The following is a 25585-nucleotide window of genomic DNA, read 5'->3' as shown; positions in this document are numbered from 1 at the left end:
CGTTCCTGTCACAGAGTGACGATTTGGCATGTGGACGACAAATCGAGCGCCGCGTTTCTGTCACGTGGGCGATCTGCGGTTTCCAGGCTGCCCCGAGGTGCCGCCGAAACGCACGACGTCTGCGACCTGAGTGTGGTTAGTGCTCATCCTGGCGTGTCAGGGGGTGCAGCAAAACCGACAGGAAGCAGGCAAAGGAACCGGAGACTGGATGGGTAAGGGGATTAATGTGATGCTTAAGGCAAGTTCGAGTCCCAAGACATGCTCCACAGCAGCACCCTGACCTCACCAACTCCAGTTATAACTGAACTCAGTGCAAGGTCAATGGGATGATGTAAATCATAACAACAGTAGATCTCAGAGCAGGGTGCAGCTGAAGAACCGTTATTGAGGGCCAAGTCCTGCTGGGAAGGCTTGCTTGAGAGGAGGAACACAGCCTCCTTCCTTCATTTCCCGCACGGCCTTTTGTCCCAGGTGGACGGAGATTCACGAGGAGCCTGGTCCGTGCGGCAAGGAAGTCTGAGCATGAAATGTTACAGCGCAAATCAGTCGCTGACTGCATGTCTGCTCTCTGCCCAGAAAAAATAAACACGCTTTCAGTCACTGGCATGATCTTCATCCTCTTCTGTGTGCAGAGATACATTATGTGGATGTATGACAGCCGGTCTTCCCACAGAAGCTGCCTCCCCCTCCATTCTTGCAGTCAGGCTGCTGACCTACTTATCAGGGTAGTTCATGGGGTCGAGAGCCCAATTCGCAGACCTCACAGTGCAACTGTGTGTGTTTATTTTTCCCCCCACATCGAGAAGGGGATTATCAGGCACTGAGGTTGGAATCCGTGGTGGGATCCCCTCTCTTGGGATGTAGTCCAACCGAAAAGCTTTTCCCTGGGAACAAAAACATGTCGGTTTTCTGTCCCCGGGTTTTCCCTGGAAGCACATGGGAACGTCGGCCCGGAATTGCAGAGTCGGTCCACGAGGTGGGCGGGGCTTCTGGCTCAGCTAACCACTAACCGCCAAAGACGTCACGGGGCAGCTGGTGAGGAGCGTAGACCTGGCTTCAAAAGGGCAGTGACGCGGAATGAAGTGGAACACGAGGGTTAGCGATGCGCATGGGAACCGGCTTCTGGGAACTGCTTTGAATCGCCGTGTAATGGCAGTTTGGAGGCTCAACCTAAACATATCCTCACCACTGCGCCAATCCTGCGTACTTCATACTGCTCCCAAGCAAGAACATAAATGTCTTAGCTGACTGTAGACCAGCTTCCTATAAGAAGGATCGCATGGCCTAATGGATAAGGCGTTTGACTTCGGATCAGAAGGGTTCGAGTCCCTTTGTGGTCAATGGAATCTCCCCCTGGGATTGATAAAAGTTTAGGGAGCCTGTTTTATGGCTCTCTGTGATCAGAAGGCTGCCTTTCCTCAGCAGAATAGTCCATGTCCTTTATTCCCCCTAATAATGGCCTGAGCTTAGACCCCAGGCTTCTCTGTCAGCTGTATATGTGCAAATTTCACATAAAGGATCACTTCATCATCAGATACATTTTCAGATCTACCTTCCATTTTCCACATTGTCTGCCTTTACTTTATCTATCCATCATTGAACCGCTCATTTGCAATGAGCCCATTTTGTGGCGTCGTACAGCACGTCCTCGTGAGGAGAGGCAGGTGCGGGGATCCGGGTCAGGCTCGGGGATCCGGGTCAAGCATACCACCAACATGTCCTCAGCACGCTGGAAATGTGGTGGATGGCTGTGGGTCTGCCCTCCGGGGGCCCGTTTAACATGTGCATATTGTGTATGTGTGTGGTCCAAGTGTATATGACATTGGGTGTATATGACAAGGTCCCCACAAGGGGAAATACAATTTTATAAAAATATGTGACTACAATCAAAAAACTGAAAATGCCAAAAGTCTTGTATTTTGTTTGGTTACTTATGGTTAAGGTTATGGCTGGGTGGGGGTTAAGGTCGTCATTGTTGGGATAAGGGTTTTGCCCTCAGAAATGAATGGATGGTCCCCACAAAGATATGAGTACAGCTCTGTGTGTGTGTGCATGTGTGTATATATTGCTAAATTGTGATTAGGACTGTCTGAAATATCTTCAAACCATCGGATTACTGAACACTTAAATCGACAGCTATAATTTAACATTCACTCCTGTTTTATGCATCTTGCACTTTATTTGAACTATGTTGCACATCTCTGGACATTTTTTCGATATCATTCTCTCTTCCGCATATAATTATAGTATTGTGTCTTTTTATGTATTTACCGCTTCGACTATTTTTATTTTGGTGGGGTGCAGCAAACAAAACCCTTTAATGTCCTATAGCTAATTTATACATTCAGTAAATAATACGATATATCTATACAGAATATTAGTGTATGCAGTAAAATGCATTTTCAAACCTACAAATTCACTGTACTTTTTTCAGATATTTCAGCGATTGGGAGTAGCTACAGAGCATAACCATTGTTGACCTCGTCAATCCGTCATGCAATACTGGATGGACCCGTGTGGGTGGGGCCTCTCGTGATTGGCCGTTTGATATGCGGGAGGGCTGCTCACCTTCTTCAGCACGCTGTCCAGCGTCTCGGGCCGGCTGATGTCAAAGCAGATGAGCACAGCGTCCGAGTCCGGGTAGGCGAGGGGCCGCACGTTGTCATAGTACGAGGAACCTGTGGGAGGATGCGCAGGGGAACCATGACGACCACTCCGCTTTGGCTTGTGTAGTGCGAATGCCTTAGTGCTGCTGCTTCAGATTTGCTCAGTGATGGGAGCGACCTGACAGGTGTGTAACTGGTGTCAGCCGAGGTATCCTGAAGCCTAACAGTAGTTCTCAGTTTGCACCCAGTAAAGCTCCTCTGTCACATCAATTCCCTCAGTTCACTCCTGTTTCACCATCAGAATCTTAATTCCAACACAGGCTCACAAACCAGTTTCACTCCAGTTCCATCCGTTCACCTTCCATCCATGTTTTTTTGGTCAAGGTGGCGACGAGACCTGCAGCTTGTCCTAGAGGTCAGAGATCAATCCAGTTCCAACTCCAGAATTCTAATTCCAATATAAACTCACTGACAAACCAGTTTACTCCCAGATCCAGTTATGCAATTCTAATTCCAGTGTAAACTGGAGCAGGTTTGATAATTCAAAATTCCAATAAATTCCAGTGGAAACAGCATTGCCTAATACGTTTCATTATACTCCCCAGTGTATTGCTTAGCATAATACATGCTTATCACTGGACCATGAGTCATCAAACAACATTTAAAATTAACGGAATTAATGACACTGAAATTCACTTTGAAATTCTAATTTGGTTCAATTCCCATTAATAATACTGCTGCTATTATTTGATTTCCAACCACATACCTCATGTTAATATTTTCTAAACCTCAACACGGCCGCAAAGGAGGCATCACCTGCATATCTATACAGAGACCTGTGTCCCAAGGACAGCGATTCATAAGGTGGTAAAGAGGTACTAATGGCCTAGAAAACAAACAAACAAACAAACAAACACATGTGCATCTCCACACCCGCGGCACTGCATCCACTGAAACCAACGAACTGCAAGGAAACGTTTTAAAAAATGACCTCATCACCAACCTTCGTTATTTACAGTCTTTCCGAGGGTCTGAGCTATGCCTCTCAGGGCCACGCGGGAAAAAGAACGACCCCGATCAGACAAGGGTTTATGAACGCATTTGTCATGTAGGAGATGGGCTTTACAGCCTCGGCGACTCTCTGGATTATTAGGGAGGTAAAATTTGACAAATGATGCGTTCGGCATCGTGATTTTTCTGGGGCGCTTTATGGAGCAAGACCTGTAGTTTGTGGGATTGGTTTGGGTCGGGGGTTGAAAGTGGAATATGGGGTCTCCCTATACACTCCCTATGAGATTTGTCACTTTTCTTTGTGACTCGGTGGGATAGAACCCTGTCAGGAGGTCGCTGGTTCCAATCCCAAGGTCGGCAGAGTGATTTCACTGTTGGGTCCTTGATTAACACGCATGTCCTTCAGAGACTGACCAGTTGTATGTCACTTTGCTTAAAAGCATCTGGTAAATAGGCGAATGAATGTTTATCCATCTTTGCTAGTTTCTTTTTATCCACAAAGGATGTCTGCACCACGCTGCATCGTGTCAGTGAATTACAGCCCCGACAGGCGCGATCAGACAAACACCCCCCCACCCGAATCGCGTGTCGGTCTGTTCTGGAAGAGAAGACATGTAAACAGATGCATCTGCAAATGTCTGGAATGGCCAGAGCCTCCAAAATGGTGAATCGAACCCCCCCACAGACACACACACTCACAATCCAGTTCTTCCTGTAGTGGAGGCTCATCGAGCGGTAAGTGAGGATGACTCATGCGATAAATCCGTGGTAAACAGACCCTTCTGCTGGTTTGTTTTGGGGCTAAATCAGTTTGAGGAGCGGGGAAGGTGCCGACATGGGATATGGCTTCCCGCCCATCTGCCGCTTGTTACGTTTATCAATCGCCTCACTCACAGAAGGTAAAGCTAACGAGGAATAGGACTCACGGTTTGGCTGAGCACTGCTCTGCTTTTCACTGTGTTCCCATGGTGCGGCTGGGGGGGGTCGGGGGGTCGGGAGAGCCTCAAAACAAGGTGCCGTGAATCGTCACTCTCAACCCCCCCCCAGTAGAAAAGTCGACCTTCATTTGTGTCAGGCATCCTAGCAGCCGCCCCAGAAGAGGGGTCCTAAAGGATCCCACCCCCGAAGGCAAGGTGGTGGAGTAGGTGGGGACACGGCTCAATGGCTTCAGCCATAGCACCCTTGGGTGGGGTATTTCTCGCAAATGGGCCCGGTTAGACTTGCAGCCGTACAATGAGGTAAGACGTGGGGTGAGTTGGTATTCCTGAAAAGCCCGTAAAGATCTGCTGTCGTTTCATGATGCAGATGGTGGAGTCTGGCAGTGTAGGCACGGAGTGTGTGTGTGTGTGTGTGTGTGTGTACCGTGGTCAGGGGTGGTGATTCCCCTTCCCCAGATGGAATCTGCCACTTTGACAGCCGGTTTCCCACTGTGACGTGGTTCTGGGAGCTCGCGGTTGTGAGTGTAGCTGCCCCGTAGCTTTGAGATTGGCCAGCTAGGGGGGGATGCTTTATTGCCAGACTTGTTAACTGATTGGCTGAGGGATCTATCAGTTAATTAACTGATTGGTCGATTGCCATGGAGTGCACTAAGCATTTGGTCGGTTAATTAGACGATCGGTTAATCAGCACGGAAAACAGAGAGAGAATGTTAGGTTAATCAGCCGACTGGCCTGTGCTCCTTACCAGGTTTGAAAACTGATCGATTGATGTCCCAGAGAAGCTCCCCCCCCCCGCCAACTGCCCCCCCCCCACATCATGACTTGGCATTCCCACAGTCCCAGATTCCCCCATTTTCTTTCACACAAATGTCCCTAATTATTCACATGTGACTGTAGTCACTGCCAAAGATGCTCTTTGATATGTACCAGACGGGAAAGTTAGGACTCAGGAACAGGGGGTGAAATGCTGTGCAAGAAGAAAAAAATAGGATGGGAGACTGATGGTTTCTAGCCAATCACAAAAGGCATATGGGAGGCTGCTATGTTCCGGCCAATTAAAAAAGGGGACAGGAGGCCGGTGAGCTCTGGCCAGTCAGCAAAGGGGACGAGAGGCCGATAGGTTCCGGCCAATCAGGAGGCTGGAGGCTGACAGCGGCGCATGAAAAAGGCATCATTTCCGCGGCTGTCCGCGTGCCAAGGACACACCCAGAATATTCGGCCCGACATGATTTACTGTCGCTCGTTACTGTTGACCTTTCAACCCTAGACGTGTGGGTGGTGGTGGGGGGGGGGGGGGGGGGTTCCTTTGCATGGTCAGACACTGAGGCCTGACCTCTGCCTCTCGTACGGAATGTAAAGCCCACGGATCGGCCATTTGTCAGAAAGCCAAACGTTCCCCATTCTGCACCGTGGTATTCACACGCACCAGGTATTCACACGCACCAGGTATTCACACGCACCAGGTATTCACACGCACCAGGTATTCACACGCACCGTGGTATTCACACGCACCGTGGTATTCACACGCACCGTGGTATTCACACGCACCGTGGTATTCACACGCACCAGGTATTCACACGCACCAGGTATTCACACGCACCAGGTATTCACACGCACCAGGTATTCACACGCACCAGGTATTCACCGGGATAATTCGGCATGTTTGCCCGCTGTAGATAAGCTTCGAAGATGAATCTCCCGTCAAACGGCCTCCTCGCTCTTGTTTCCATACCGCACTTCTTCTTAAGTGCTGTAATCCGCACCTTTCTCTCTCACCTGTCCCACGCAGCTGTGTGTGTGTTGGTACTGTGGGTAATGATTTGTTGCCGTTTGTTTATCTGAATGGATGCGTGTTGTTATGTGAAATGTAATCGTTGTGATTTTCAATATTAGTTTTCACCCGCTTGTTTTATTTGATCACTTTCTATTTCAGTTCAGGTCCAAAACCTCAGTAACATGGACACTATTCACTTCAGCTTATTATTTATCTATTTATTGTTAGTTTTTTGCAACTATATTTATGCTGCTATTGTCTTATTTAATGCTTAGACCCACATTGCACTTGTATATAAAACCATGATTTCTGCCCCCCCCCCCCCCCCGTTTCGCACTGTCCTGCGTTTTGCACTTTAAATACTGAAAACATTCTCCATCAGCGTTTCCCGTATGTCACACTGTGGGCTCAGGGAGTCGCTATTTCTTGCCACTGTGAACCTGTACAGGTTGTTGCCAACTTATGACCCTGATCAGTCCCAACTGACCCTTTATTTGATGTGTAAAAATTCATAGTACAGTATACTGTATAATACTGTATAATACTGTATAATGAAGTAATATCATCTTTGGGTCATATCGTTTTTATTACCATTTTCACACAGGGACACTCGCACTTCCGGCAGTTGGGGCAGAAACTGTCAGCGTGTGAATTTGCGGTATAGGAACGCTCATAGAGTCGAACGGTCGCAAGTCGACGACGACCTGTATGTAGACGGTATGACAGAGAAGCCTACCTGACTTGATTTAATTGGAACCAGTGATTAACCTTGTGATCTGCTGACACCTCTGCCCAACGTCAGCCTGCTGGACAGTGACAGTCCTCACCTCATCTTTTACTTTTGTTCAACACAGAGAATCCACTGCAACCCACTGATGTATAATCGGTCACTGACTTCCTAGGCCATTCTTGACTGTCCCGTGCGAAGCATGAAAAATTCAATGAACTTAACCACGAGTTTACATTTATCCCACTTAAACGGTGTTCAAGGAATCGGTGTCGTCGGCCTAGTGTCAGAGTTTTTTTTTTTTTTTTACGTGTGAATTTCACAAAAACAGAGTGAGGAAAGACATCTAAAAACTACGCACAAAAATGACTGTCCAATCTCTCTAAAACTCCTATAAAACTGATGCATCGATGGCACTAATTTATCTGAGGTTATTGAAAAGAAACGTAAAAGCCAGAAGTAATGGATTTTCAGATTATTCCACACTACATGTGAAAAGCAGCAGATGGCTACAACGTGCAAATGTAAAGGTTTGCGGTTTCAAATCTGCTGCCGAAAGGGGTTTTGGGATGGGACTGGCACAGGGCAGGAGGACCTCGATCGAGCGCCTGCGTCTCACAGCCCATGTTTAACTCACCCTGCTTACACAGTGACACCCCACGCCGAAGATGACATTTTAATTTAAAAATGAATCCACTGAGGTGAATTACGGCAGGAGAGAAGACAAACAAAAGACTTCATAGGGCCGCTGAGCCGCCCGACAGGTCGTGTCCGATCATGCAACACCGGCCCGTTTGGCTACACTGGCACTTTACTTTCCAGAACGTTCCGGTCCGCCCCATTCACGATGCTTCCCCGATCTAAACGTTTTTGAGTTTCCGCAGGTTTGCCCACTACTGCTGACATGTGCTGCTTCATTCATTCTTTTCATCTGGGTCTTTTGTAGAAAATAAGATGGGGGGGGGGGGTGCGTTTTAAATGGAGGGAAACTAAACTTCAGCCTCCCCCTCAGAACCAGACGCCCCACCCACTGTGAGCGCGACAGAGGGAGGCCGCAGAAGCAAACAGCCTAATTAAATCAAGCGTGCTTCACTCGCCCCACCCTCCCCAGCGGAATGTATATTTATCTGTTTTCATTCTCTCTCTTTTGTTTCATTTAACATTCTGCCAGTCTCCCCCCCACCCCCCTTTGCCCAAGAACCACCAAGCGCTTCCAGCCGCCGTAGCCGTATCGTAGCAACCCCGGGGAAGCAAAGGGCTGCTTTGTGCGGCCCCTGAATGGATGTGAGAAGGGGGGGCTCAATTAGGCCGGGCGGGGGGGGCATGGATCAGGAGCGATCACCCTGTAGTGGGGGCAGTGAGGAGAGGGAGAGAGTGGTAGGTCCCAAACACAGTGAGGTCTTCATTTTTTTGTTACTGTATGTGTACTTATTTCATTATTATGTTTGGACAGTAGGGGGCGATATAGCTGGTTCTGAGTTCCTGCTTCCGTTCAAGACATTTTAAAAGATGAGGAACACTGGCGTGAATAAAAGGAGATATAAACAATGCCTCCCTCCACCTCGGCTATCATGCTCGTACTTTAGATGCGTTTTCCCACAGAACCAAACATCGTCGTGATTATTGGTCATGAACCTGACAGCACTTCAGCTCCTCATGCTCACTCCAGCCCTCAACTTGATGTGGACAGGGAACCAAACCAGCTCAGTACCGCAGCAGGGACCACGGTTAAGTTCCCAGTCGTGAATGATGAACCCTTCCTTGTTTCGTGTAAGTTGGCCAGTTTGAAGTCCCACAGCCAACGAAAACATACCCCCCCCCCCGGGTGAAGTAAAGTGCGAGATGAGTGTGGGTACTGCCAGAGCTGGGGGGGATTTCCGCACTCGTGTTCAAAGTCGGGTCCTGAGAACTAGCCTGGGAAAAGCTGAGAGATCAGCGCCAGTCTGGGAACCTGGAGGTCGCTGGATATTAATTATATCTGGGAATAAGCATAGAAAGATACACAAGAAGAACTTTTCATATAGTTTTATATTATATATGTGTATGTGTATGTGCATGTGTGTGTGTGTGTATGTGTGTGTGTATATATATATATAATGTAATATAGGAGTGATGATGTGATGTTCCCTGAAATGTTCCTTCTTCACTTTCCTGCACTGTAGATGTTCCTGACATCCAGATAGGGAGCCTCTTCTCGCTCCCGCCTCTCCTCCCACGTTCTCCACCGTACCACCGCGATGCCGTCGTGTCACTCGGGCGGGACGCCGAATGCACCCGCGTGGTGACACAAGGACGGGATGGACGAACAGCGACCATATTTGGCGACGAAAGTGAAGATGGTTTCGACAGAATCATATGAGACGCAGGAAAGCAAAACCGATGGCAGGACGAGGGCAAAGTTCTGGATCAGCCACTGGGATAATGTACAGGTGGGCCGAGGAAACGGGCTCGTCACGCGATTTCATCCACCTTCCCGTCTGCCTGCCAGCGACGTCTCCGAGGATTGAACTCCTGAGTACGGGGATGAGCCACTTTCCCAGCATAATCACCCTTCCCAGGGGCCCGTTTAATAAATGATGAGTTATACGGACATTTATAGAGGACGGTACCTGGGATTTCCTCCTGAGCCCCTTGGCTCGTTATGGCAGTAATAACACCATCAAACAGCCACCCTGGGCAGAGCGTGATTATGTCTGCGGCGGAATCAGGAGTGTTGGCATGAGTGCCAATGAGACGAGGAGCGAGGCTGCGACGAGCAGGGGGCCCCTCTTGATGGCCCCTATTATGGCCTCCACCCTGTTCAAGATGACTAAAGATCTCCTTGTTCATGACACGCACATGTACTAACGGCATCAGCTGTGAAGCTGAGAACAGTGTCTGTTACTCTACCGGGAACTGACAGTACAGGGGCGCTCTGAGAATCCCTTTAAAATCTTCTCTCGTGGCGAACAAATCCGTGATTCCCGCTTTTCACCTCGACGGGGAGTGTATACGCTTCGGCGCCCCTTCGCTGTCACGCACGACGGCGCTTATTCCCGCCAATGGTAACAGCAGTGGGACCGAACTGTGAGATCTTCCGGCAAGGAGCTTGGACGTGTCACGGCCTTCAGTGGACCCAAACAACCCTCGTGGCCCGTCACCCGGGACCTTCTCTGGAACCTAAGTCCCCATAGCTCTGCTCCGCAGGGGGATCTTTAGCTGTGGAACAGGTGTGGAACCGAGTTACTGGCCACGGCTTCGCCTTGTTCTGATACTCCCAGAACCGAAACACGGCCATGACAAAGACCTTACTAGTCATGTGGGAGGAACCGGCAGGCTCATAAGGACAAGGACATGCTGATGGGGACCCTCTATGCCTGTAGAGCAAAAGGTTCCACAGCCCGAGTCGCTGCAGGAGAGAGTGGTGAGGCGTTTTGCACGAGGCTGCCACACAGTGTGTCTCGGCTGAGGATCACGCTATTCCACAGCGCGAGGGAGAAGAGAAAAGAAAGAACGCGGTAACCAATCCCGCAGAGAGATCCACGATGGGGTTCCAGGGGTCGGTTCCAGGTAAGTTTCTCTCGAGCAAAATGAATAATTAGGTCGGCACAGAGATTTGAATGTTCTCCTTAAACTGCCACACGGGGGGCGGCACGCCTGCGGTGAAGTTTACTCAGCCTAATTCCCGAGTTGGGAGGGGGAAACACTCAGCGGGTGGGCGAGACTAACAGGCAAGCTTTTTTTTAAACACGATTAATGCCAGTGGGATTTCACTTCGCAATAGTGTGTGTGTGTGTGTGTGTGTGTGTGTGTGCGTGGAATTCACTTGTTGCATGTTGGGTGCGTGGGGGGGGAGGAGGTTTAGGATGAGCCCTTACTAAAAATTGATGGGTGGGTGGTCTTTTGCCCTTCTGCGAGCTGATTGGCAGATATAAAAAAAGTACCTTACAACTAAAGGAAAAGCCTCTGAGCAAAATCCTCTGCCTGCTGGGGAATCTGACTGGATTTCTGTCATTTTTTACTGGTTCTTTGTTCTTCGAGATACTGCAGATACTGTTCGAGGACAATTCCACCCCACCCCGCTCCGCCCCACCCCACCCCCGCTCCGCCCCACCCCACCCCGCTCTCCCACGATTCCTGCCGACATGACCGAGTCTGAGGTCACGTCCATGAGGTGCCCATTACAGCCAGTGCAGGTCCTAAGACAAGGGCATCCTTACAAGCCATAATGAGAACATCATATGCTAATGAAAATACGGGGCTGTTAAAATTACTGGACGTTGTGTGAAAAGGAGACTTTTATGAGGCTTTAAAGACGCATCTGTGTGGCAGACTTGTTACGCTCCGACACACTTTTAAAACATAAGATTCTGCAACTAACTGTATTCAACTGCCTTTGATTTAAACCGATTAGCAGTTTGACCCAGCGGTTTTGCTGGAACCATGCAGATTATGTGCTGGTCAGTAGGTATGATAACAGAGCTCAGACTTTAGGTTAGGAGTCCTTGTCCCTTAATCGCTTGGCTACCTCTATCCTGGTGTCCTTGTGTTTCCCACAGAGTCTCACGCAGGAGGGGTCCTCTTGTGGGGGGGGGGGGGATCTGGCGTGTGCCTATGCTGAGGGGAGGTCTGATCCTTTGGAGATCCAGCTAACCTCTATGGCAGGGATGGATACAGGGGGGCGGAGCCATGGGGGCACTGGCCCAAGCAGAAAGCTCATTGGCTTGCAGAGTGCCCCTTTGCTGTCACTCACCATTCCAAAAATATCATTGGCTCCCCCACCTTAAAACGATCCTAGAATTGCCCAATCGAACACTTGTTCGAAGGCCCTGACAGATAACCAGTAAATGGTTGTAGTTCCTAGCATTTTTGGTTTCCTTCCCCAAATTCCTACAATTTCAGCTAAAAGCAGGCATTCTGGTGACCTAGGGGGACGTTTCGTTCAAATGTGTAAAGAAATCCGCTGTTAATGGAGGCTAAAGTCGCAAGGTTTAAAATATAAGTGGGGGAAAAAGTTGTTCATCACTTGAACTCTCTGTCAAACCGAATGCCCTGTGCAAGCAATACCTCTGTTGATATGATTCTAACTTAAGTTGTACATCTCTGCGAGCATGCGGTGGGCACCAATTATGCAACCAGGAAGGGATATACCTGTAATCATTACTTACTCTCTTAATTATAGGTGCCATGAAGAATCTAAACTCAGCCTCGATCTCCGTTCCTCAACCTTTGATGCCATCACACAAATTTAGGCCTTTTCCTGGTCTCACGGTGTAATTCTCTAAATTACCGTCTCGCTCACAAAGGACGATTCTGTCGGATTGCGTCATCGTCACCCGCAAGAACCACCTCTCTGCGTATGCGATTCTAAACTGAATGCAGAAAAGATAAACAGTTACCCACAGCTGAGTTAATTCCAGAGCAGGGGTCAAACATCTGCAGTAAAAAAAAGCCACCCACTTGAATCCCGGGTGGGGGGATCTTGTAGCATCAAATGGCTTACTGCACCCCATACTCCAGCAAAAGCATCCACTAGTATAAATGGATACAATTGGCTGGTTTGGATGAAATCCACCAGGTACATAACCAATCACAAATAAGGTAGGAGAGGCTCAGGCAAGCGACAGACATATGACCATCAACAATGAGAAACTAGTTACTCCTCGGGACTCGGTCGGATTTGACAGTCACATGTGAGGATTTCCAGTGGCAGTGCCTGGTCTTGCAGGAGCTTAGCCTCATTTGGCAGCTCGCAGTTCCACCGAACACTGCATGCCTTACATTCACCAATGAGATTTCATATTGCAGTACCAGAGAAAATTCATACCTAATATAAGCAACGATCCTCAAGGAGTTAGACTGCGTCGTCTGTTCTGGCACAGAATGATTTCTCTTTTTTTGAGTCTGCAATGCATGGGTGAGGTTAAGAAGTTAGGAATTGCTAATCATAAACACACCGGTCAAGATGTTCCTCCCGGGCGAGGTTTGGGAACCGCTGAGGACGCCTCTCAGGGACCAACACGGAATGGAAGAAAGTTCCGGGCTAGAGGCCATCCAATGTCCCATCCCCGTCCGGGGAACCGACGAGGAGGAGTTCTCCCTCAGACAGCTTGTCGTCACTCGTGTTTTGACGACCTTGCAGACGGACCACACTGCAAACGGTATCTGCAGACGCTCTCCGGCATTACCAAAACAGGGGCGTGGGGAGCGACGTGGATGCCATTACGATAATATCCGGAATATCCAGGGCTGACGGTAACCACGCTCAGCTGCCAAACAAAGCCGCTGCTCTTTCTGTCATTGACGCCGCGACATGAATGAAACCGTCGCATCCATTGAGGCTGCACCACTTCCTGCGTTTCTCATGATAAACCAAATGCATATTTAAAGAGGCGTACTGCCAGCCTGGTTCTCAAACACCTTCAATTACCATTATCCGGAAGCAGAAGGAACATTCATTTACCACCGTTAAAAAGACAACAAAATTAGGAGACTTCATTCATTAAATGAGAGATGATTCAAATAATGAAGAGGATTTCTGTACTAATTATTTTTTATATTACAGCAGAGTGTAGTAGCCTGGTCACAATGTTATATCTGCCTCATTTACAATTTCAGTAATACATAGTGTAGGAAGTAATGGGGTGGACAGAGAGGTCTGTGTTTGGGGGGTATTTTCATGGCTTCCTCTTGCATAAGCCAATTTTCAGATAAGTAGACAATGAAATGACCAGAGGAATAATAACGTTTAGCGGATTAGACGTCTATGAAATAAGAGGCGTGTTTTAACACTTTACACTAGACTAGATTCTGCCCCGACGCCGGTGTTATGCCGAAAAAGGCATCCCTGCCGTAGAATGCATGCCTGTCTCGGGAGCGCGCACCGCTGAAAACAGCGAAACGAAAGCTCTTTTTTGTAATGCGTAGAAATGATCGTTCCTGTTTACTTAAACTCATAAAACTCACGTAACACATCACATGACGTTGTATTTTGTTAAAATACAGATATATAACACAAAACAAATAAAATAGATCGCTGATCTGAAAACGCTTTGTTACTTAATGGGCTGTCACTGTTGATATCGATTCAAAAGTTCAAACCAGCAGACATTAACGTGGCAATATAAAGCTTGTTACATTATAAGTGTGTATCAGATGCACTGCAACACTGTTTTTTCACGAAAAAAAAATTGTTACTCAATCTTTTTAAAATGTCTGGGTCTCGTTTTAATTAATGGCTAAAATAGTGTTGCACCATGTAGCTCAGATGACACTGACCTGTCTCTAAATTGTATTAGTTAGACGTGCATGGGGTTAGTGCAAATATAATGATGAAGTTGGTGAGGGGCTATATTTTTTTCTGTGTGGGGGGGGGGCAGCGTGTGGCTTGATTGGCTAAGCCTGTATCCATGTAATCAGAAGGTCACTAGTTCAAACGCAGCCTCAGCATGTCTGCAGGTTCTTCAGCAAGGCTCTTAGCCCTCAGCTTTCTGGGTGTCCCACCAGATGGCTGCCCTTTGCAAACAACTTACTCTATAAATAGGGAGGTGTAAAGACAATTTCTCCATGAGTATCAATGAATTATCTATTATTATTATTATTATTGTTGTTGTTGTTGTTGTTGTTGTTATATACTTGATGATGGGAGCTACACAAATCCAAAATCCAAGGGGATGCCTTTTTCGGCAAGCACCTGCCGGAAAAGGCATCCCCCCCGTTAAAACTGGCTGTACTGCAGCTATGCAGCTGAAATTTGCACAGGTAACTTAAAACTCTCTAAAATAAAAAGTCCCAAAGGCACTTGATGATTGGAGCTGCACAAGTGCAAAATCCAAGGGGATGCCTTTTTCGGCAAGCACCTGCCGGAAAAGGCATCCCCCCTGTTAAAAATGGATCTACTGCACCTACACTGCTGAAACTTGCACAGGTGACTTAAAACTCACTCAAATACAAAGCCCTAAAGGCACTTGATATTGGGAGCTACACAAATCCAAAATCCAAGGGGATGCCTTTTTCGGCAAGCACCTGCCGAAAAAGGCATCCCCCTGTTAAAACTGGCTGTACTGCAGCTATGCAGCTGAAACTTGCACAGGTAACTTAACACTCTCTAAAATAAAAAGTCCCAAAGGCACTTGATGATGGGAGCTGCAAAAATGCAAAATCCAAGGGGATGCCTTTTTCGGCAAGCACCTGCCGGAAAAGGCATCCCCCTGTTAAAACTGGCTGTACTGCAGCTATGCAGCTGAAACTTGCACAGGTAACTTAACACTCTCTAAAATAAAAAGTCCCAAAGGCACTTGATGATGGGAGCTGCAAAAATGCAAAATCCAAGGGGATGCCTTTTTCGGCAAGCACCTGCCGGAAAAGGCATCCCCCCTGTTAAAAATGGATCTACTGCACCTACGCTGCTGAAACTTGCACAGGTAACTTAACAATCTCTCAAATACAAAGTCCCAAAGGCACTTGATGATGGGAGCTACACAAATGCAAAATCCAAGGGGATGCCTTTTTCGGCAAGCACCTGCCGGAAAAGGCATCCCCCCTGTTAAAAATGGATCTACTGCACCTACACTGCTGAAACTTGCACAGGTGACTTAAAACTCACTCAAATACAAAGCCCTAAAGGCACTTGATATTGGGAGCTACACAAATCCAAAATCCAAGGGGATGCCTTTTTCGACTTGCATTTCTTGGCTTTGTTTCCATAGTCTTTCTTTGCGTTTAGTTTGGCTCTTGTTAGCTCTTGTTTCACCTGCCTGCCTTTATTTTGACCCATCATTGTCCTTGTTACTTTTTCCTTTTGAGTTTCTATTATAATTAAGTCCCCTTGTTTCTAAGGTGTGCTGTGCACTACCCTATATCATACCATGTTGTAACTACATCTTATACAAAGCACTTGATAATGGGAGTAACAGAAATGTAAAACTTTTTTGGACCCTGGCTTCTGGTTAATCTGGCTGTACTGTAACTACACATGTGATACATGCACAGGTAAAATAAACTGATCAAAATAAAGCATACTGTAATTGTATATGTACTCATAACTACAGTCCATTTACTCTTACATTGTATTACATTTTTTTCACAATCACAATGAAATCTAAATGGAGTAATTTTACAGTAGGATTAAAATGATGATAGGACACCTTTCTCTGTATTACAGTTTGCCATAACATTGTTGGCTTAGTAATCATGCTAATAACATCGTATTTTATGTTTAAAAGAAGTTATGTGGTTTTGAGGGCAGTATATGGTGAAGAAGTAGAAAAGTTTAATTTTGTTTTAAAATTACAAGACAAAAACAATACTCAAATTATTCAAATTTCACAAACAATAAAAAAATAAATAAAATAAATAACATTGATAAATAGTTCCAAACAAAATATTAATACAATAATTTGAATAACAATAATAATAATAAATAATTATTATTTGTACAAAATAAAATTACAAGAACATGAACAAATAAACAAAAAAATAACAAATTGCTCCAAATTAAAAGAACAAGAATGAATAATTAATCAATAAATAACGAATTTTTCCAAATTAAATGAACAAGAACATAAAAAAATAAATGCAAACAACAATTAACAAAAAAAAGCAAGAACTGAACATTTATTTACATGCAGGGCACAGGTAGTTCTTGTGCAGTGGCGGCCTCTGTACGCACTCATGGTGGTACCACCTCCCACAATTATCACAGCAGATCTGAAAAAATAAAGTGAAGTGATTATCATTGATGACACAGCACAGCACACAACAATGTGCCCTACATGTTCAGCCCATATGTGACATCATAACATAGCAGCTTGCAGCTATTATTTAGTGCCTGGGGAGCAGTGTGTGGGTATAGTAGCTTGCTCAGGATATTTTGGTGGTACTTTTCTGACTTGGGATTTGAACCTGAAACCTTCCAGTCACAAGCACACGTCCCTAACTAAAAGGTCACCAATGCCCTTAAATCACCACTTCTACTGCTGAGTGCCATATTTTGTTTTACAGCAGCTATCTCCTTTATAACTAATGTAATACACTAAACATTACATTGCTAGTCTGGCACAAATAAATCATCTTTATCCATCTGGGTAATTAGAATTTACATATAGTTCACATATTAGGCCCACTATATGAAAGTAATGATGTAGGTTCTCAGTAGGCACTACAATACATCATACACCTCAACCTGCCCCTTTCCATCCTCAAAAAAAACTAAACCTTAAGTCTATGGACATTATCCTAAGATGTTCAGATTACATATTTCGCATTATTCATCCTTACCGAGTACCTAAAAACATAACTAAATTTTGTATTATTATTATACAAAATATAATATATTATTAAATTTTGTATTATTATAATGACGACTTGACAATGAGCAGCTGTTACAATGTCAATCAACATCTGATTGTCATTATACTGTAGAAATTACCCAATTTGGGTCTTCATTTTCATCCAACCCACAATAATGACACAGGTTGCTGAGATTGTCTGTGAAGATAATACATACATAAACATTAACAATATGCATTTCAGAAGAAAATTTGTGCATGGTAATATCAACATCACCACCGAATACACACATTTCAGAACATCACTAAGTCTAGCACACCTGATTCTTCAAGAAGTTTCATTGCAACATCCCACCTCATCTGGTTCACAGCCTCCTCTGTGGTCAGGATGTTGATTGGCACTCCCTTCAAGATGCACTCAGCAAACTTAAGGGCATTGTGAGTATTTCATCAGGATAAGGGAGCATTAAAAATACACTGTAAATGTTACCCTCATGATAAACAAAATGTAAATCTTGTTTTATATATCATATGATACTTTAAAAACTACCTTCAAACTTTTAAAAGAGTTAACGGTCATTTACTATTTCTATTTAATTTCACTGATGTTAATGCTGATAACACAACAGAAGTCCCTTGTACACTTACTTTTAAAGTAAGAATGCCACATGATGAACCGTCTCGCTGACGTGCATGTGGCAGAGCACTGCAGGGCCATCTGGACACATTACACCCCTTTTTCCGCATGAAAGCCCTTCAGAATTAAAAGATTGTTACAAAAAACCTTTGTTTACAAAATAACACGTATCTGGTGTTATTGTTATAGTCACGACTGAATTTACCTTGTTGCTTCTGAGCATCTCTTTATATTTCCTGAAGTCCTCTCCCATTGGGTCCAGGAAAACACACTTTTTCTCATGCAGAGAGATCACCTGCAATGTCAGCCATAAGATGTGCATTGTATGTTTGGGGTTGAGCAGTTTGAAATACTAACATTCCATTCAGAATATGCAGGATCAAAATGATCTATAGAGAAACCTGGGTGATTGTTTTATTTTAAAAAAGGGTCAAAAACCCTGATGTTTGTCAGAGACTCTAAATATTTTATGTGACACATGCAGTATGTATAGCAATATTTGATAGTGTTTTACTCTTCCTAAGACCTTCTTTCACATGTACTTGTCATACTTAAAGTTATCTAGGGTAAAAGGCTTATTTCAATTCCAATTACATTCACATGCTTGACATTATACTTCAAGCCTTACCATCAGCATCCAGTGGTAATGCACATTAACAATGCCCAAAACTGTTTGGAAATCCATTGGACTCATCTGAAAAGATATTGATTACATTTAAAATATTTGAAATATTTTACATTGTAACATCTGAATAGAACTGAGTATAAAACAGGGATTACATTTAACAATATTATACTTACTTTAACTTTGGATGTCCTCCCCATCCAGATTGCTGTCATTTCATAAGAGTCAATCATGACTGCCTTACTCATGTTGACCTTATTGTTCTCAATGACCAGCAACCTTAAGAAAGCATTAATTACCTAAAATAACATAGAATATTATTATGAATGCATAAAGAATTGATCATTACCAGATTCTGTAATTTATTTTGTTTATAATTACTATCACTATTATTATTATTATTATTATTATTATTAACAATAATAATAATAATAATAATAATAATCATTCATTGACCGATGTAGATAAGAACAATTTATACCCAAAATGTGAATAATTTTATACATAGAAAAAATGTAAAGACGCTCTCAAGCTGCTGGTGAGGACCAGTCTTCTTTATGTCCCAGTAGAATATCTTGTATGGTCCAATTTTGGACAACAGTACATGCACATCTTTGCCTGCCCAAGCATCGTGGAGATCTGAGCTGTTACGTAACAGTTTTTAACAGGGGGATACCTTTTCCGGCAGGTGCAGGCCGAAAAAGGCATCCCCTTGGATTTTGGATTTCTGCAGCTCCCATCATCAAGTGCCTTTAGGACTTTGTATTTGAGAGAGTGTTAAGTTACCTGTGCAAGTTTCAGCAGCGTAGGTGCAGTAGATCCATTTTTAACAGGGGGGATGCCTTTTCCGGCAGGTGCTTGCCGAAAAAGGCATCCCCTTGGATTTTGGATTTCTGCAGCTCCCATCATCAAGTGCCTTTGGGACTTTGTATTTTAGAGAGTGTTATGTTACCTGTGCAAGTTTCAGCTGCATAGCTGCAGTACAGCCAGTTTTAACAGGGGGATGCCTTTTCCGGCAGGTGCTTGCCGAAAAAGGCATCCTCTTGGATTTTGGATTTCTGCAGCTCCCAATATCAAGTGCCTTTAGGGCTTTGTATTTGAGAGAGTTTTAAGTTACCTGTGCAAGTTTCAGCTGCATAGCTGCAGTACAGCCAGTTTTAACAGGGGGATGCCTTTTCCGGCAGGTGCTTGCCGAAAAAGGCATCCTCTTGGATTTTGGATTTGTGTAGCTCCCATCATCAAGTGCCTTTGGGACTTTGTATTTGAGAGATTGTTAAGTTACCTGTGCAAGTTTCAGCAGCGTAGGTGCAGTAGATCCATTTTTAACAGGGGGGATGCCTTTTCCGGCAGGTGCTTGCCGAAAAAGGCATCCCCTTGGATTTTGCATTTTTGCAGCTCCCATCATCAAGTGCCTTTGGGACTTTTTATTTGAGAGAGTTTTAAGTTACCTGTGCAAGTTTCAGCAGTGTAGGTGCAGTAGATCCATTTTTAACAGGGGGGATGCCTTTTCCGGCAGGTGCTTGCCGAAAAAGGCATCCCCTTGGATTTTGGATTTCTGCAGCTCCCATCATCAAGTGCCTTTGGGACTTTGTATTTTAGAGAGTGTTATGTTACCTGTGCAAGTTTCAGCTGCATAGCTGCAGTACAGCCAGTTTTAACAGGGGGATGCCTTTTCCGGCAGGTGCTTGCCGAAAAAGGCATCCTCTTGGATTTTGGATTTCTGCAGCTCCCAATATCAAGTGCCTTTAGGGCTTTGTATTTGAGAGAGTTTTAAGTTACCTGTGCAAGTTTCAGCTGCATAGCTGCAGTACAGCCAGTTTTAACAGGGGGATGCCTTTTCCGGCAGGTGCTTGCCGAAAAAGGCATCCCCTTGGATTTTGGGATTTCTGCAGCTCCCATCATCAAGTGCCTTTGGGACTTTGTATTTTAGAGAGTGTTATGTTACCTGTGCAAGTTTCAGCTGCATAGCTGCAGTACAGCCAGTTTTAACAGGGGGATGCCTTTTCCGGCAGGTGCTTGCCGAAAAAGGCATCCTCTTGGATTTTGGATTTCTGCAGCTCCCATCATCAAGTGCCTTTAGGGCTTTGTATTTGAGAGAGTTTTAAGTTACCTGTGCAAGTTTCAGCTGCATAGCTGCAGTACAGCCATTTTTAACAGGGGGATGCCTTTTCCGGCAGGTGGTTGCCGTAAAAGGCATCCCCTTGGATTTTGGATTTGTGTAGCTCCCATCATCAAGTACATAACAACAACAACAACAATAATAATAATAGTAATAATAATAGATAATTCATTGATACTCATGGAGAAATTGTCTTTACACCTCCTTATTTATAGAGTAAGTTGTTTACAAAAAGCAGCCATCTGGTGGGACAAACAGAAAGCTGAGGGTTAAGAGCCTTGCTGAAGAACCTGCAGCCAATAAAGCCACACGCCCCCCCCCCGCAGAAAAAGTTCATCAAGAACCAACTTCATCATTATATTTGCACTAACCCCATGCACGTCTAACTAATACAATTTAGAGACAGGTCAGTGTCATCTGAGCTACACGGTGCAACACTATTTTAGCCATTAATTAAAACGAGACCCAGACATTTTAAAAAGATTGAGTAACAATTTTTTTTTTCGTGAAAAAAACAGTGTTGCTGTGCATCTGATACACACTTATAATGTAACAAGCTTTATATTGCCACGTTAATGTCTGCTGGTTTGAACTTTTGAATCGATATCAACAGTGACAGCCCATTAAGTAACAAAGCGTTTTCAGATCAGCGATCTATTTTATTTGTTTTGTGTTATATATCTGTATTTTAACAAAATACAACGTCATGTGATGCGTTACGTGCGTTTTATGAGTTTAAGTAAACAGGAACGATCATTTCTACGCATTACAAAAAAGAGCTTTCTTTTCGCTGTTTTCAGCGGTGCGCGCTCCCGAGACAGGCATGCATTCTACGGCAGGGATGCCTTTTTCGGCATAACACCGGCCGTTATCGCACGCCAGGGAAGACGAGATCGCTCCGGGGGACGGTTAGAGAGTCCAGTTACCCAGCCGGGTGGAAACGCCTGTAGGCCCGCACAGTAAAGCCTAGTTCCACACAAAGACCGATCATCGCTAGAGACAAATGCTTCATACGGCGGGAAAATACACCCGGCAGAAACATTGCAATAAAATCGGAGGACGTGTCAAATGGAAGAGAATGACTAAACTTCTCAGAGTGTTTAAAAAGACCACATTCTCCTACATCTACTGCTTTTCCATTGGGGTTATATAATAGCAGAACGAGACAATGGGTGGGAGATATTGTTTAGACTGTAGGCTACCATTATACGTTGTTTTATCAATACATAGCATGTTTTTTTTCTTCTTCTTCCACAGCACTGAAACCAGAATAATAAAAGAAGAAAATGTACTCGGGCCTTTGAGACGGGACATAGTGGTTAAGGACACGTAATATCAAGGTTTCCGGTACTGGCAGATTTATTTTGAAATGTGACCGTAAACTACATAGTTGTTTGAATTTATATAACGTCTCGCCTTTGTTTAAAACCCGCAGTTAAGAAAAGCAATAGTATAAACACCATTGAAGCCAATTTAGTCATTCCGGGCAAGAACCGGGGTGAAGGGTGGAGGAAAGACAGCTGATCACAGCGGAGCAAAGAAATGCAAACCCTGCGAGACATGGAGGGCTGTGTGCTATCCGCAAAAAAAAAAAACTACAAACAGGAATTAATTTGGGGAAAGAAAGTCCAGCGGCAAAGGTCACTGTCATGACATTTATTTCATTAATAAAATCCTCCAGGCATTAAAATACTCGCATGAGAAGGAATGCATTCGGACTGGCATTGCATTTTGTGATGCATTGCTCACGTGCAGACCGCGTAAACGATTCCAAAGTATGTTCTGCCTGATCGGTAAAGCTGATTGACGGGCACGATGCGTCCCTTACCTGACGTGTCCCACATGTTCAGCTCAATCCTCTGCTTGTCGATCTCGAAGCTGGCCGTGTAGTTCTCAAACACCGTGGGAACGTAGTGCTGAAATGGGACGTTTCTTTTTATAAAAAAAATAATAATACAGCACCAGCAATCGAGACGCCAATGCCAACAAAATGTTTCACTATGATAGTTTTTTAGCATTTAATAGGCTTATGTTAGTAGACACGCGGTTGCAATTGTTAATGACAGATCGTTTCTTTACAACGGCTATTAAATTGAAATATGTCGACGGTCGATGTACAGCACTCCAGCCGCTGTGTCGTGAGAACTAAAAGTCTGAGTTATACAGTAATGTGCACGCAAAGTTAATACTTTATGGGATAATACAAATCAATTATACACAGACTTGTCATTTATTCAGTGCATTTATAATATTTAAAAATGCAGGGAGTAGATGGGTGGTCCGTGTTTGGATAAGTTGCGGTAAGTCTTGACACCGGGACGACTCTCAGTCACCGGAATGCCGATTTACCGGCAGCGGCTGAATCGCGCAGGTATGAATGGGCTGCGAAGTTCACGCGCTGCGGGGCGAAGACACGCGCACGCAAAGCAGAAACCCCACGCCACCCGGTATGCCGCACCTTCCCTGCCTGCTTCTCACCTCTTAAAACTTGCCAGATCTCCTGCGGATGCTATGCACCGCGAGAGGAAAAAAGACGGCAATTATGCTTCAATGAAATATTAATGTGCATGCGGCGTAACGTACAGCAAACTTACCTCCGGGTAGCAGTCCTTAGCGAAGACGTGCAGCAGCGCCGTTTTGCCACATTGCGTGTCTCCCACCACCACGATCTTGCAGCGGCTGCTTTGACTGTCCATGGCTCCTCCGTCAGTGTCTGGTCTTGACGAGGCAGGTTTCCCGGTTTACCATCCGTAAGAGAGAGCGAGACCAGTTGGATCTTATAAAGAAGTGCACCCCAGTGGCGGTGCCCTGGTCCGGCTCCCCCGACTCTCCTTACGATCCCCCGCTGCCAGCTCGATAGACCGTCCTCCGGTCCACGTTCAATGCGGCTCCGAGCCCCCGGCACACGTTTTGCTTCCCTAGGTTGTGAAGTTTTCTCTGGCCACACCCAGCACATCCAGGCGTCCAACGAGAGGCTGAGACGCTTCACGTTTGTATTTATAGGCTAAATGCGCGTATGTTTATATATCGGTTTGTTTATAATTTTACACCCACAATATAACTTGATCATACGCAAATGTATTCGTCACACCAGTTCTACTTGGAATGGTGGAGTTGTGTGTATTTCTGGATAAATGTGCTGCCAGTTATTAGGGAAATAATAATCAGTAGCCTATATTCTAATAGAAAATATATATTTTGTATTCGGTGTTACTAAAGGAACCGCATGCGGCATCATTGTCGCCTTATTCAACTTGATTTAATTGTAAGTTGACAGTCTTCACTTAATGTAGGTTGATTTCACGTATCTTTCTAATTATCGAATAATCGTGTAAAATTCGATTACGGATTGGCTAGATCGTTAACGCTTTCCAAAGTTTCTATTAATTCTGATATATTTTTTATCTCATTGGTCGTAAATTTTTTGAACTACCCACCGTTTTTGATGGTAGGGAACCCCGTGGCTTAGAGGGCGGGGTAAAACGTGGTTTTCACTATGCGCTTGTAATCTGTGTCCGGGCGTTATTACACAGTAGGAGCCCAGATCGACCTGGTGCTTAGGATGCAAATAAAGAACAATTCAGACAACGGATATCGATACACTTTCTTATCAGCAAAGTTATACTGGGATGATAAAATCTAGGAAAAGAAGCTTTGAAATAGCAATGAGTTTTGCTCATTCAAATTCGTTTATCCTGTATTTTCCGAAGTTCAACTTGCAATATGCAGGCTTGGTATTATGACTGGGGATAAGTATATAATAAAAAATAAGATGTTTTATTGGTGAGACGGTAAAAGGTGCCCCTCCCCGCCCAATTCATATTGGCATTGTGTTTCGGTCTGAAAGTTTGTAAGCAAGCACTTTGCTTTAATGGTAGCGAGGTCACAATAAGATTTGCACGTCTTGCGAAGATAATGAATACTGCGATAGTGAGACGGCTTCATGATGCCCGTGTGCCTTGTTTGTATTATAAAGCAGGTTGCGGCCATTCATTCGGAAAACGAAACCTATTATTCTCGTAATAGATATATAAGATACCTCAGGTATTCTGCCGAATGATGAAAGACAGGGAGAAGCTGCAGAGCGTGCAAACCTGTTACTTCACATTTTTTTTACCCAATATGCTGCCTTTTAACCACAGATCGGTGCTCCTGACCGCAATACAAACCGACTACGGACTCATTTGAGCGCTGCTGTTTCGAGAAGAGGTTCAAACTATTACTCTACCCACAATATCAATATATATTCTCAAAACAACTGAATACAGATATTCCAAACAAACTGCACGCGTATTAAATACCGCGAGGTTATAATTTAGAACTTTCGGAAATATTTTGTATCGTCTGGATGAATATCTAACTTTAATCGATGTACTGCATATCTGATAAAAGTCATGTATGCCTACATATAGATGAAAATACGGTTGTAAAGTTATACAGTGCAGATGTGCAGCTTTTAGTTAAGGGATCTCGATCAACTGCGAATCTATACTGCCATCTAGTGTGTAGAATCATTTTATGATCGCAAGCCGAATATTGGGCGTTGAAAAAGAACTTTAACAGGATCTCACGTGACTCATTAAGATGCCGATATATATCAATATAGGTCGAAATTTCTATACCCTTCTAATATATCATTGTATCGACACATCAAAATTGTAATATATTGTAATACATTCATAAATTGCAATCCATAGGCCTATATTTAATTTAATGTATTAAAAAAAATAAATGATTTGAATAGAATCTACAGGTCACTGACACTAATTTTAGTACATGTAAATGCTTTAATAATTACTGTCGGTCTTTTTAAAAACTTACAACGCTTCAAATATTTTCAAGTAATTGATTTCAGAAATGCTTAACTGAACTGTGAACAC

The 25585-nt window shown here is 44.5% G+C and overlaps 1 protein-coding gene and 2 long non-coding RNA genes across 3 annotated transcripts in view; all 3 read right to left on the bottom strand.

Annotated features, from left to right (window-relative positions):
* The window catches only part of LOC125726761 (rho-related GTP-binding protein RhoN-like), a 30739-nt gene extending 7125 nt beyond the window's left edge, over positions 1-23614 (bottom strand). Inside the window, exons 1-3 of the mRNA XM_049003205.1 lie at positions 23300-23614; positions 22534-22621; positions 2569-2678 (exon numbers count right to left, since the gene is read on the bottom strand). Of these exons, the coding sequence (XP_048859162.1) occupies positions 2569-2678; positions 22534-22621; positions 23300-23401 (300 nt within the window). The 5' untranslated portion in view covers positions 23402-23614. The remainder of the gene's footprint in view (positions 1-2568; positions 2679-22533; positions 22622-23299) is intronic.
* Positions 16480-18199, bottom strand: LOC125726762 (uncharacterized). Its single transcript, XR_007388391.1, has 5 exons — positions 18167-18199; positions 17973-18078; positions 17645-17750; positions 17465-17523; positions 16480-16743 (listed from the first exon to the last, which is right to left on the bottom strand). It is a non-coding gene; the product is annotated as an uncharacterized LOC125726762 (long non-coding RNA).
* On the bottom strand, positions 18205-18965 carry LOC125726763 (uncharacterized). Its single transcript, XR_007388392.1, has 3 exons — positions 18763-18965; positions 18590-18655; positions 18205-18256 (listed from the first exon to the last, which is right to left on the bottom strand). It is a non-coding gene; the product is annotated as an uncharacterized LOC125726763 (long non-coding RNA).
* Positions 23615-25585: the final 1971 nt, after the last annotated feature.

This window comes from Brienomyrus brachyistius, unplaced genomic scaffold (genome assembly GCF_023856365.1).
Source record: "Brienomyrus brachyistius isolate T26 unplaced genomic scaffold, BBRACH_0.4 scaffold75, whole genome shotgun sequence".
Taxonomy (NCBI): Eukaryota; Metazoa; Chordata; class Actinopteri; order Osteoglossiformes; family Mormyridae; genus Brienomyrus; species Brienomyrus brachyistius.
Note: the sequence above shows the minus strand (reverse complement) of the source record. Positions and strands in the feature narration are given on the sequence as shown.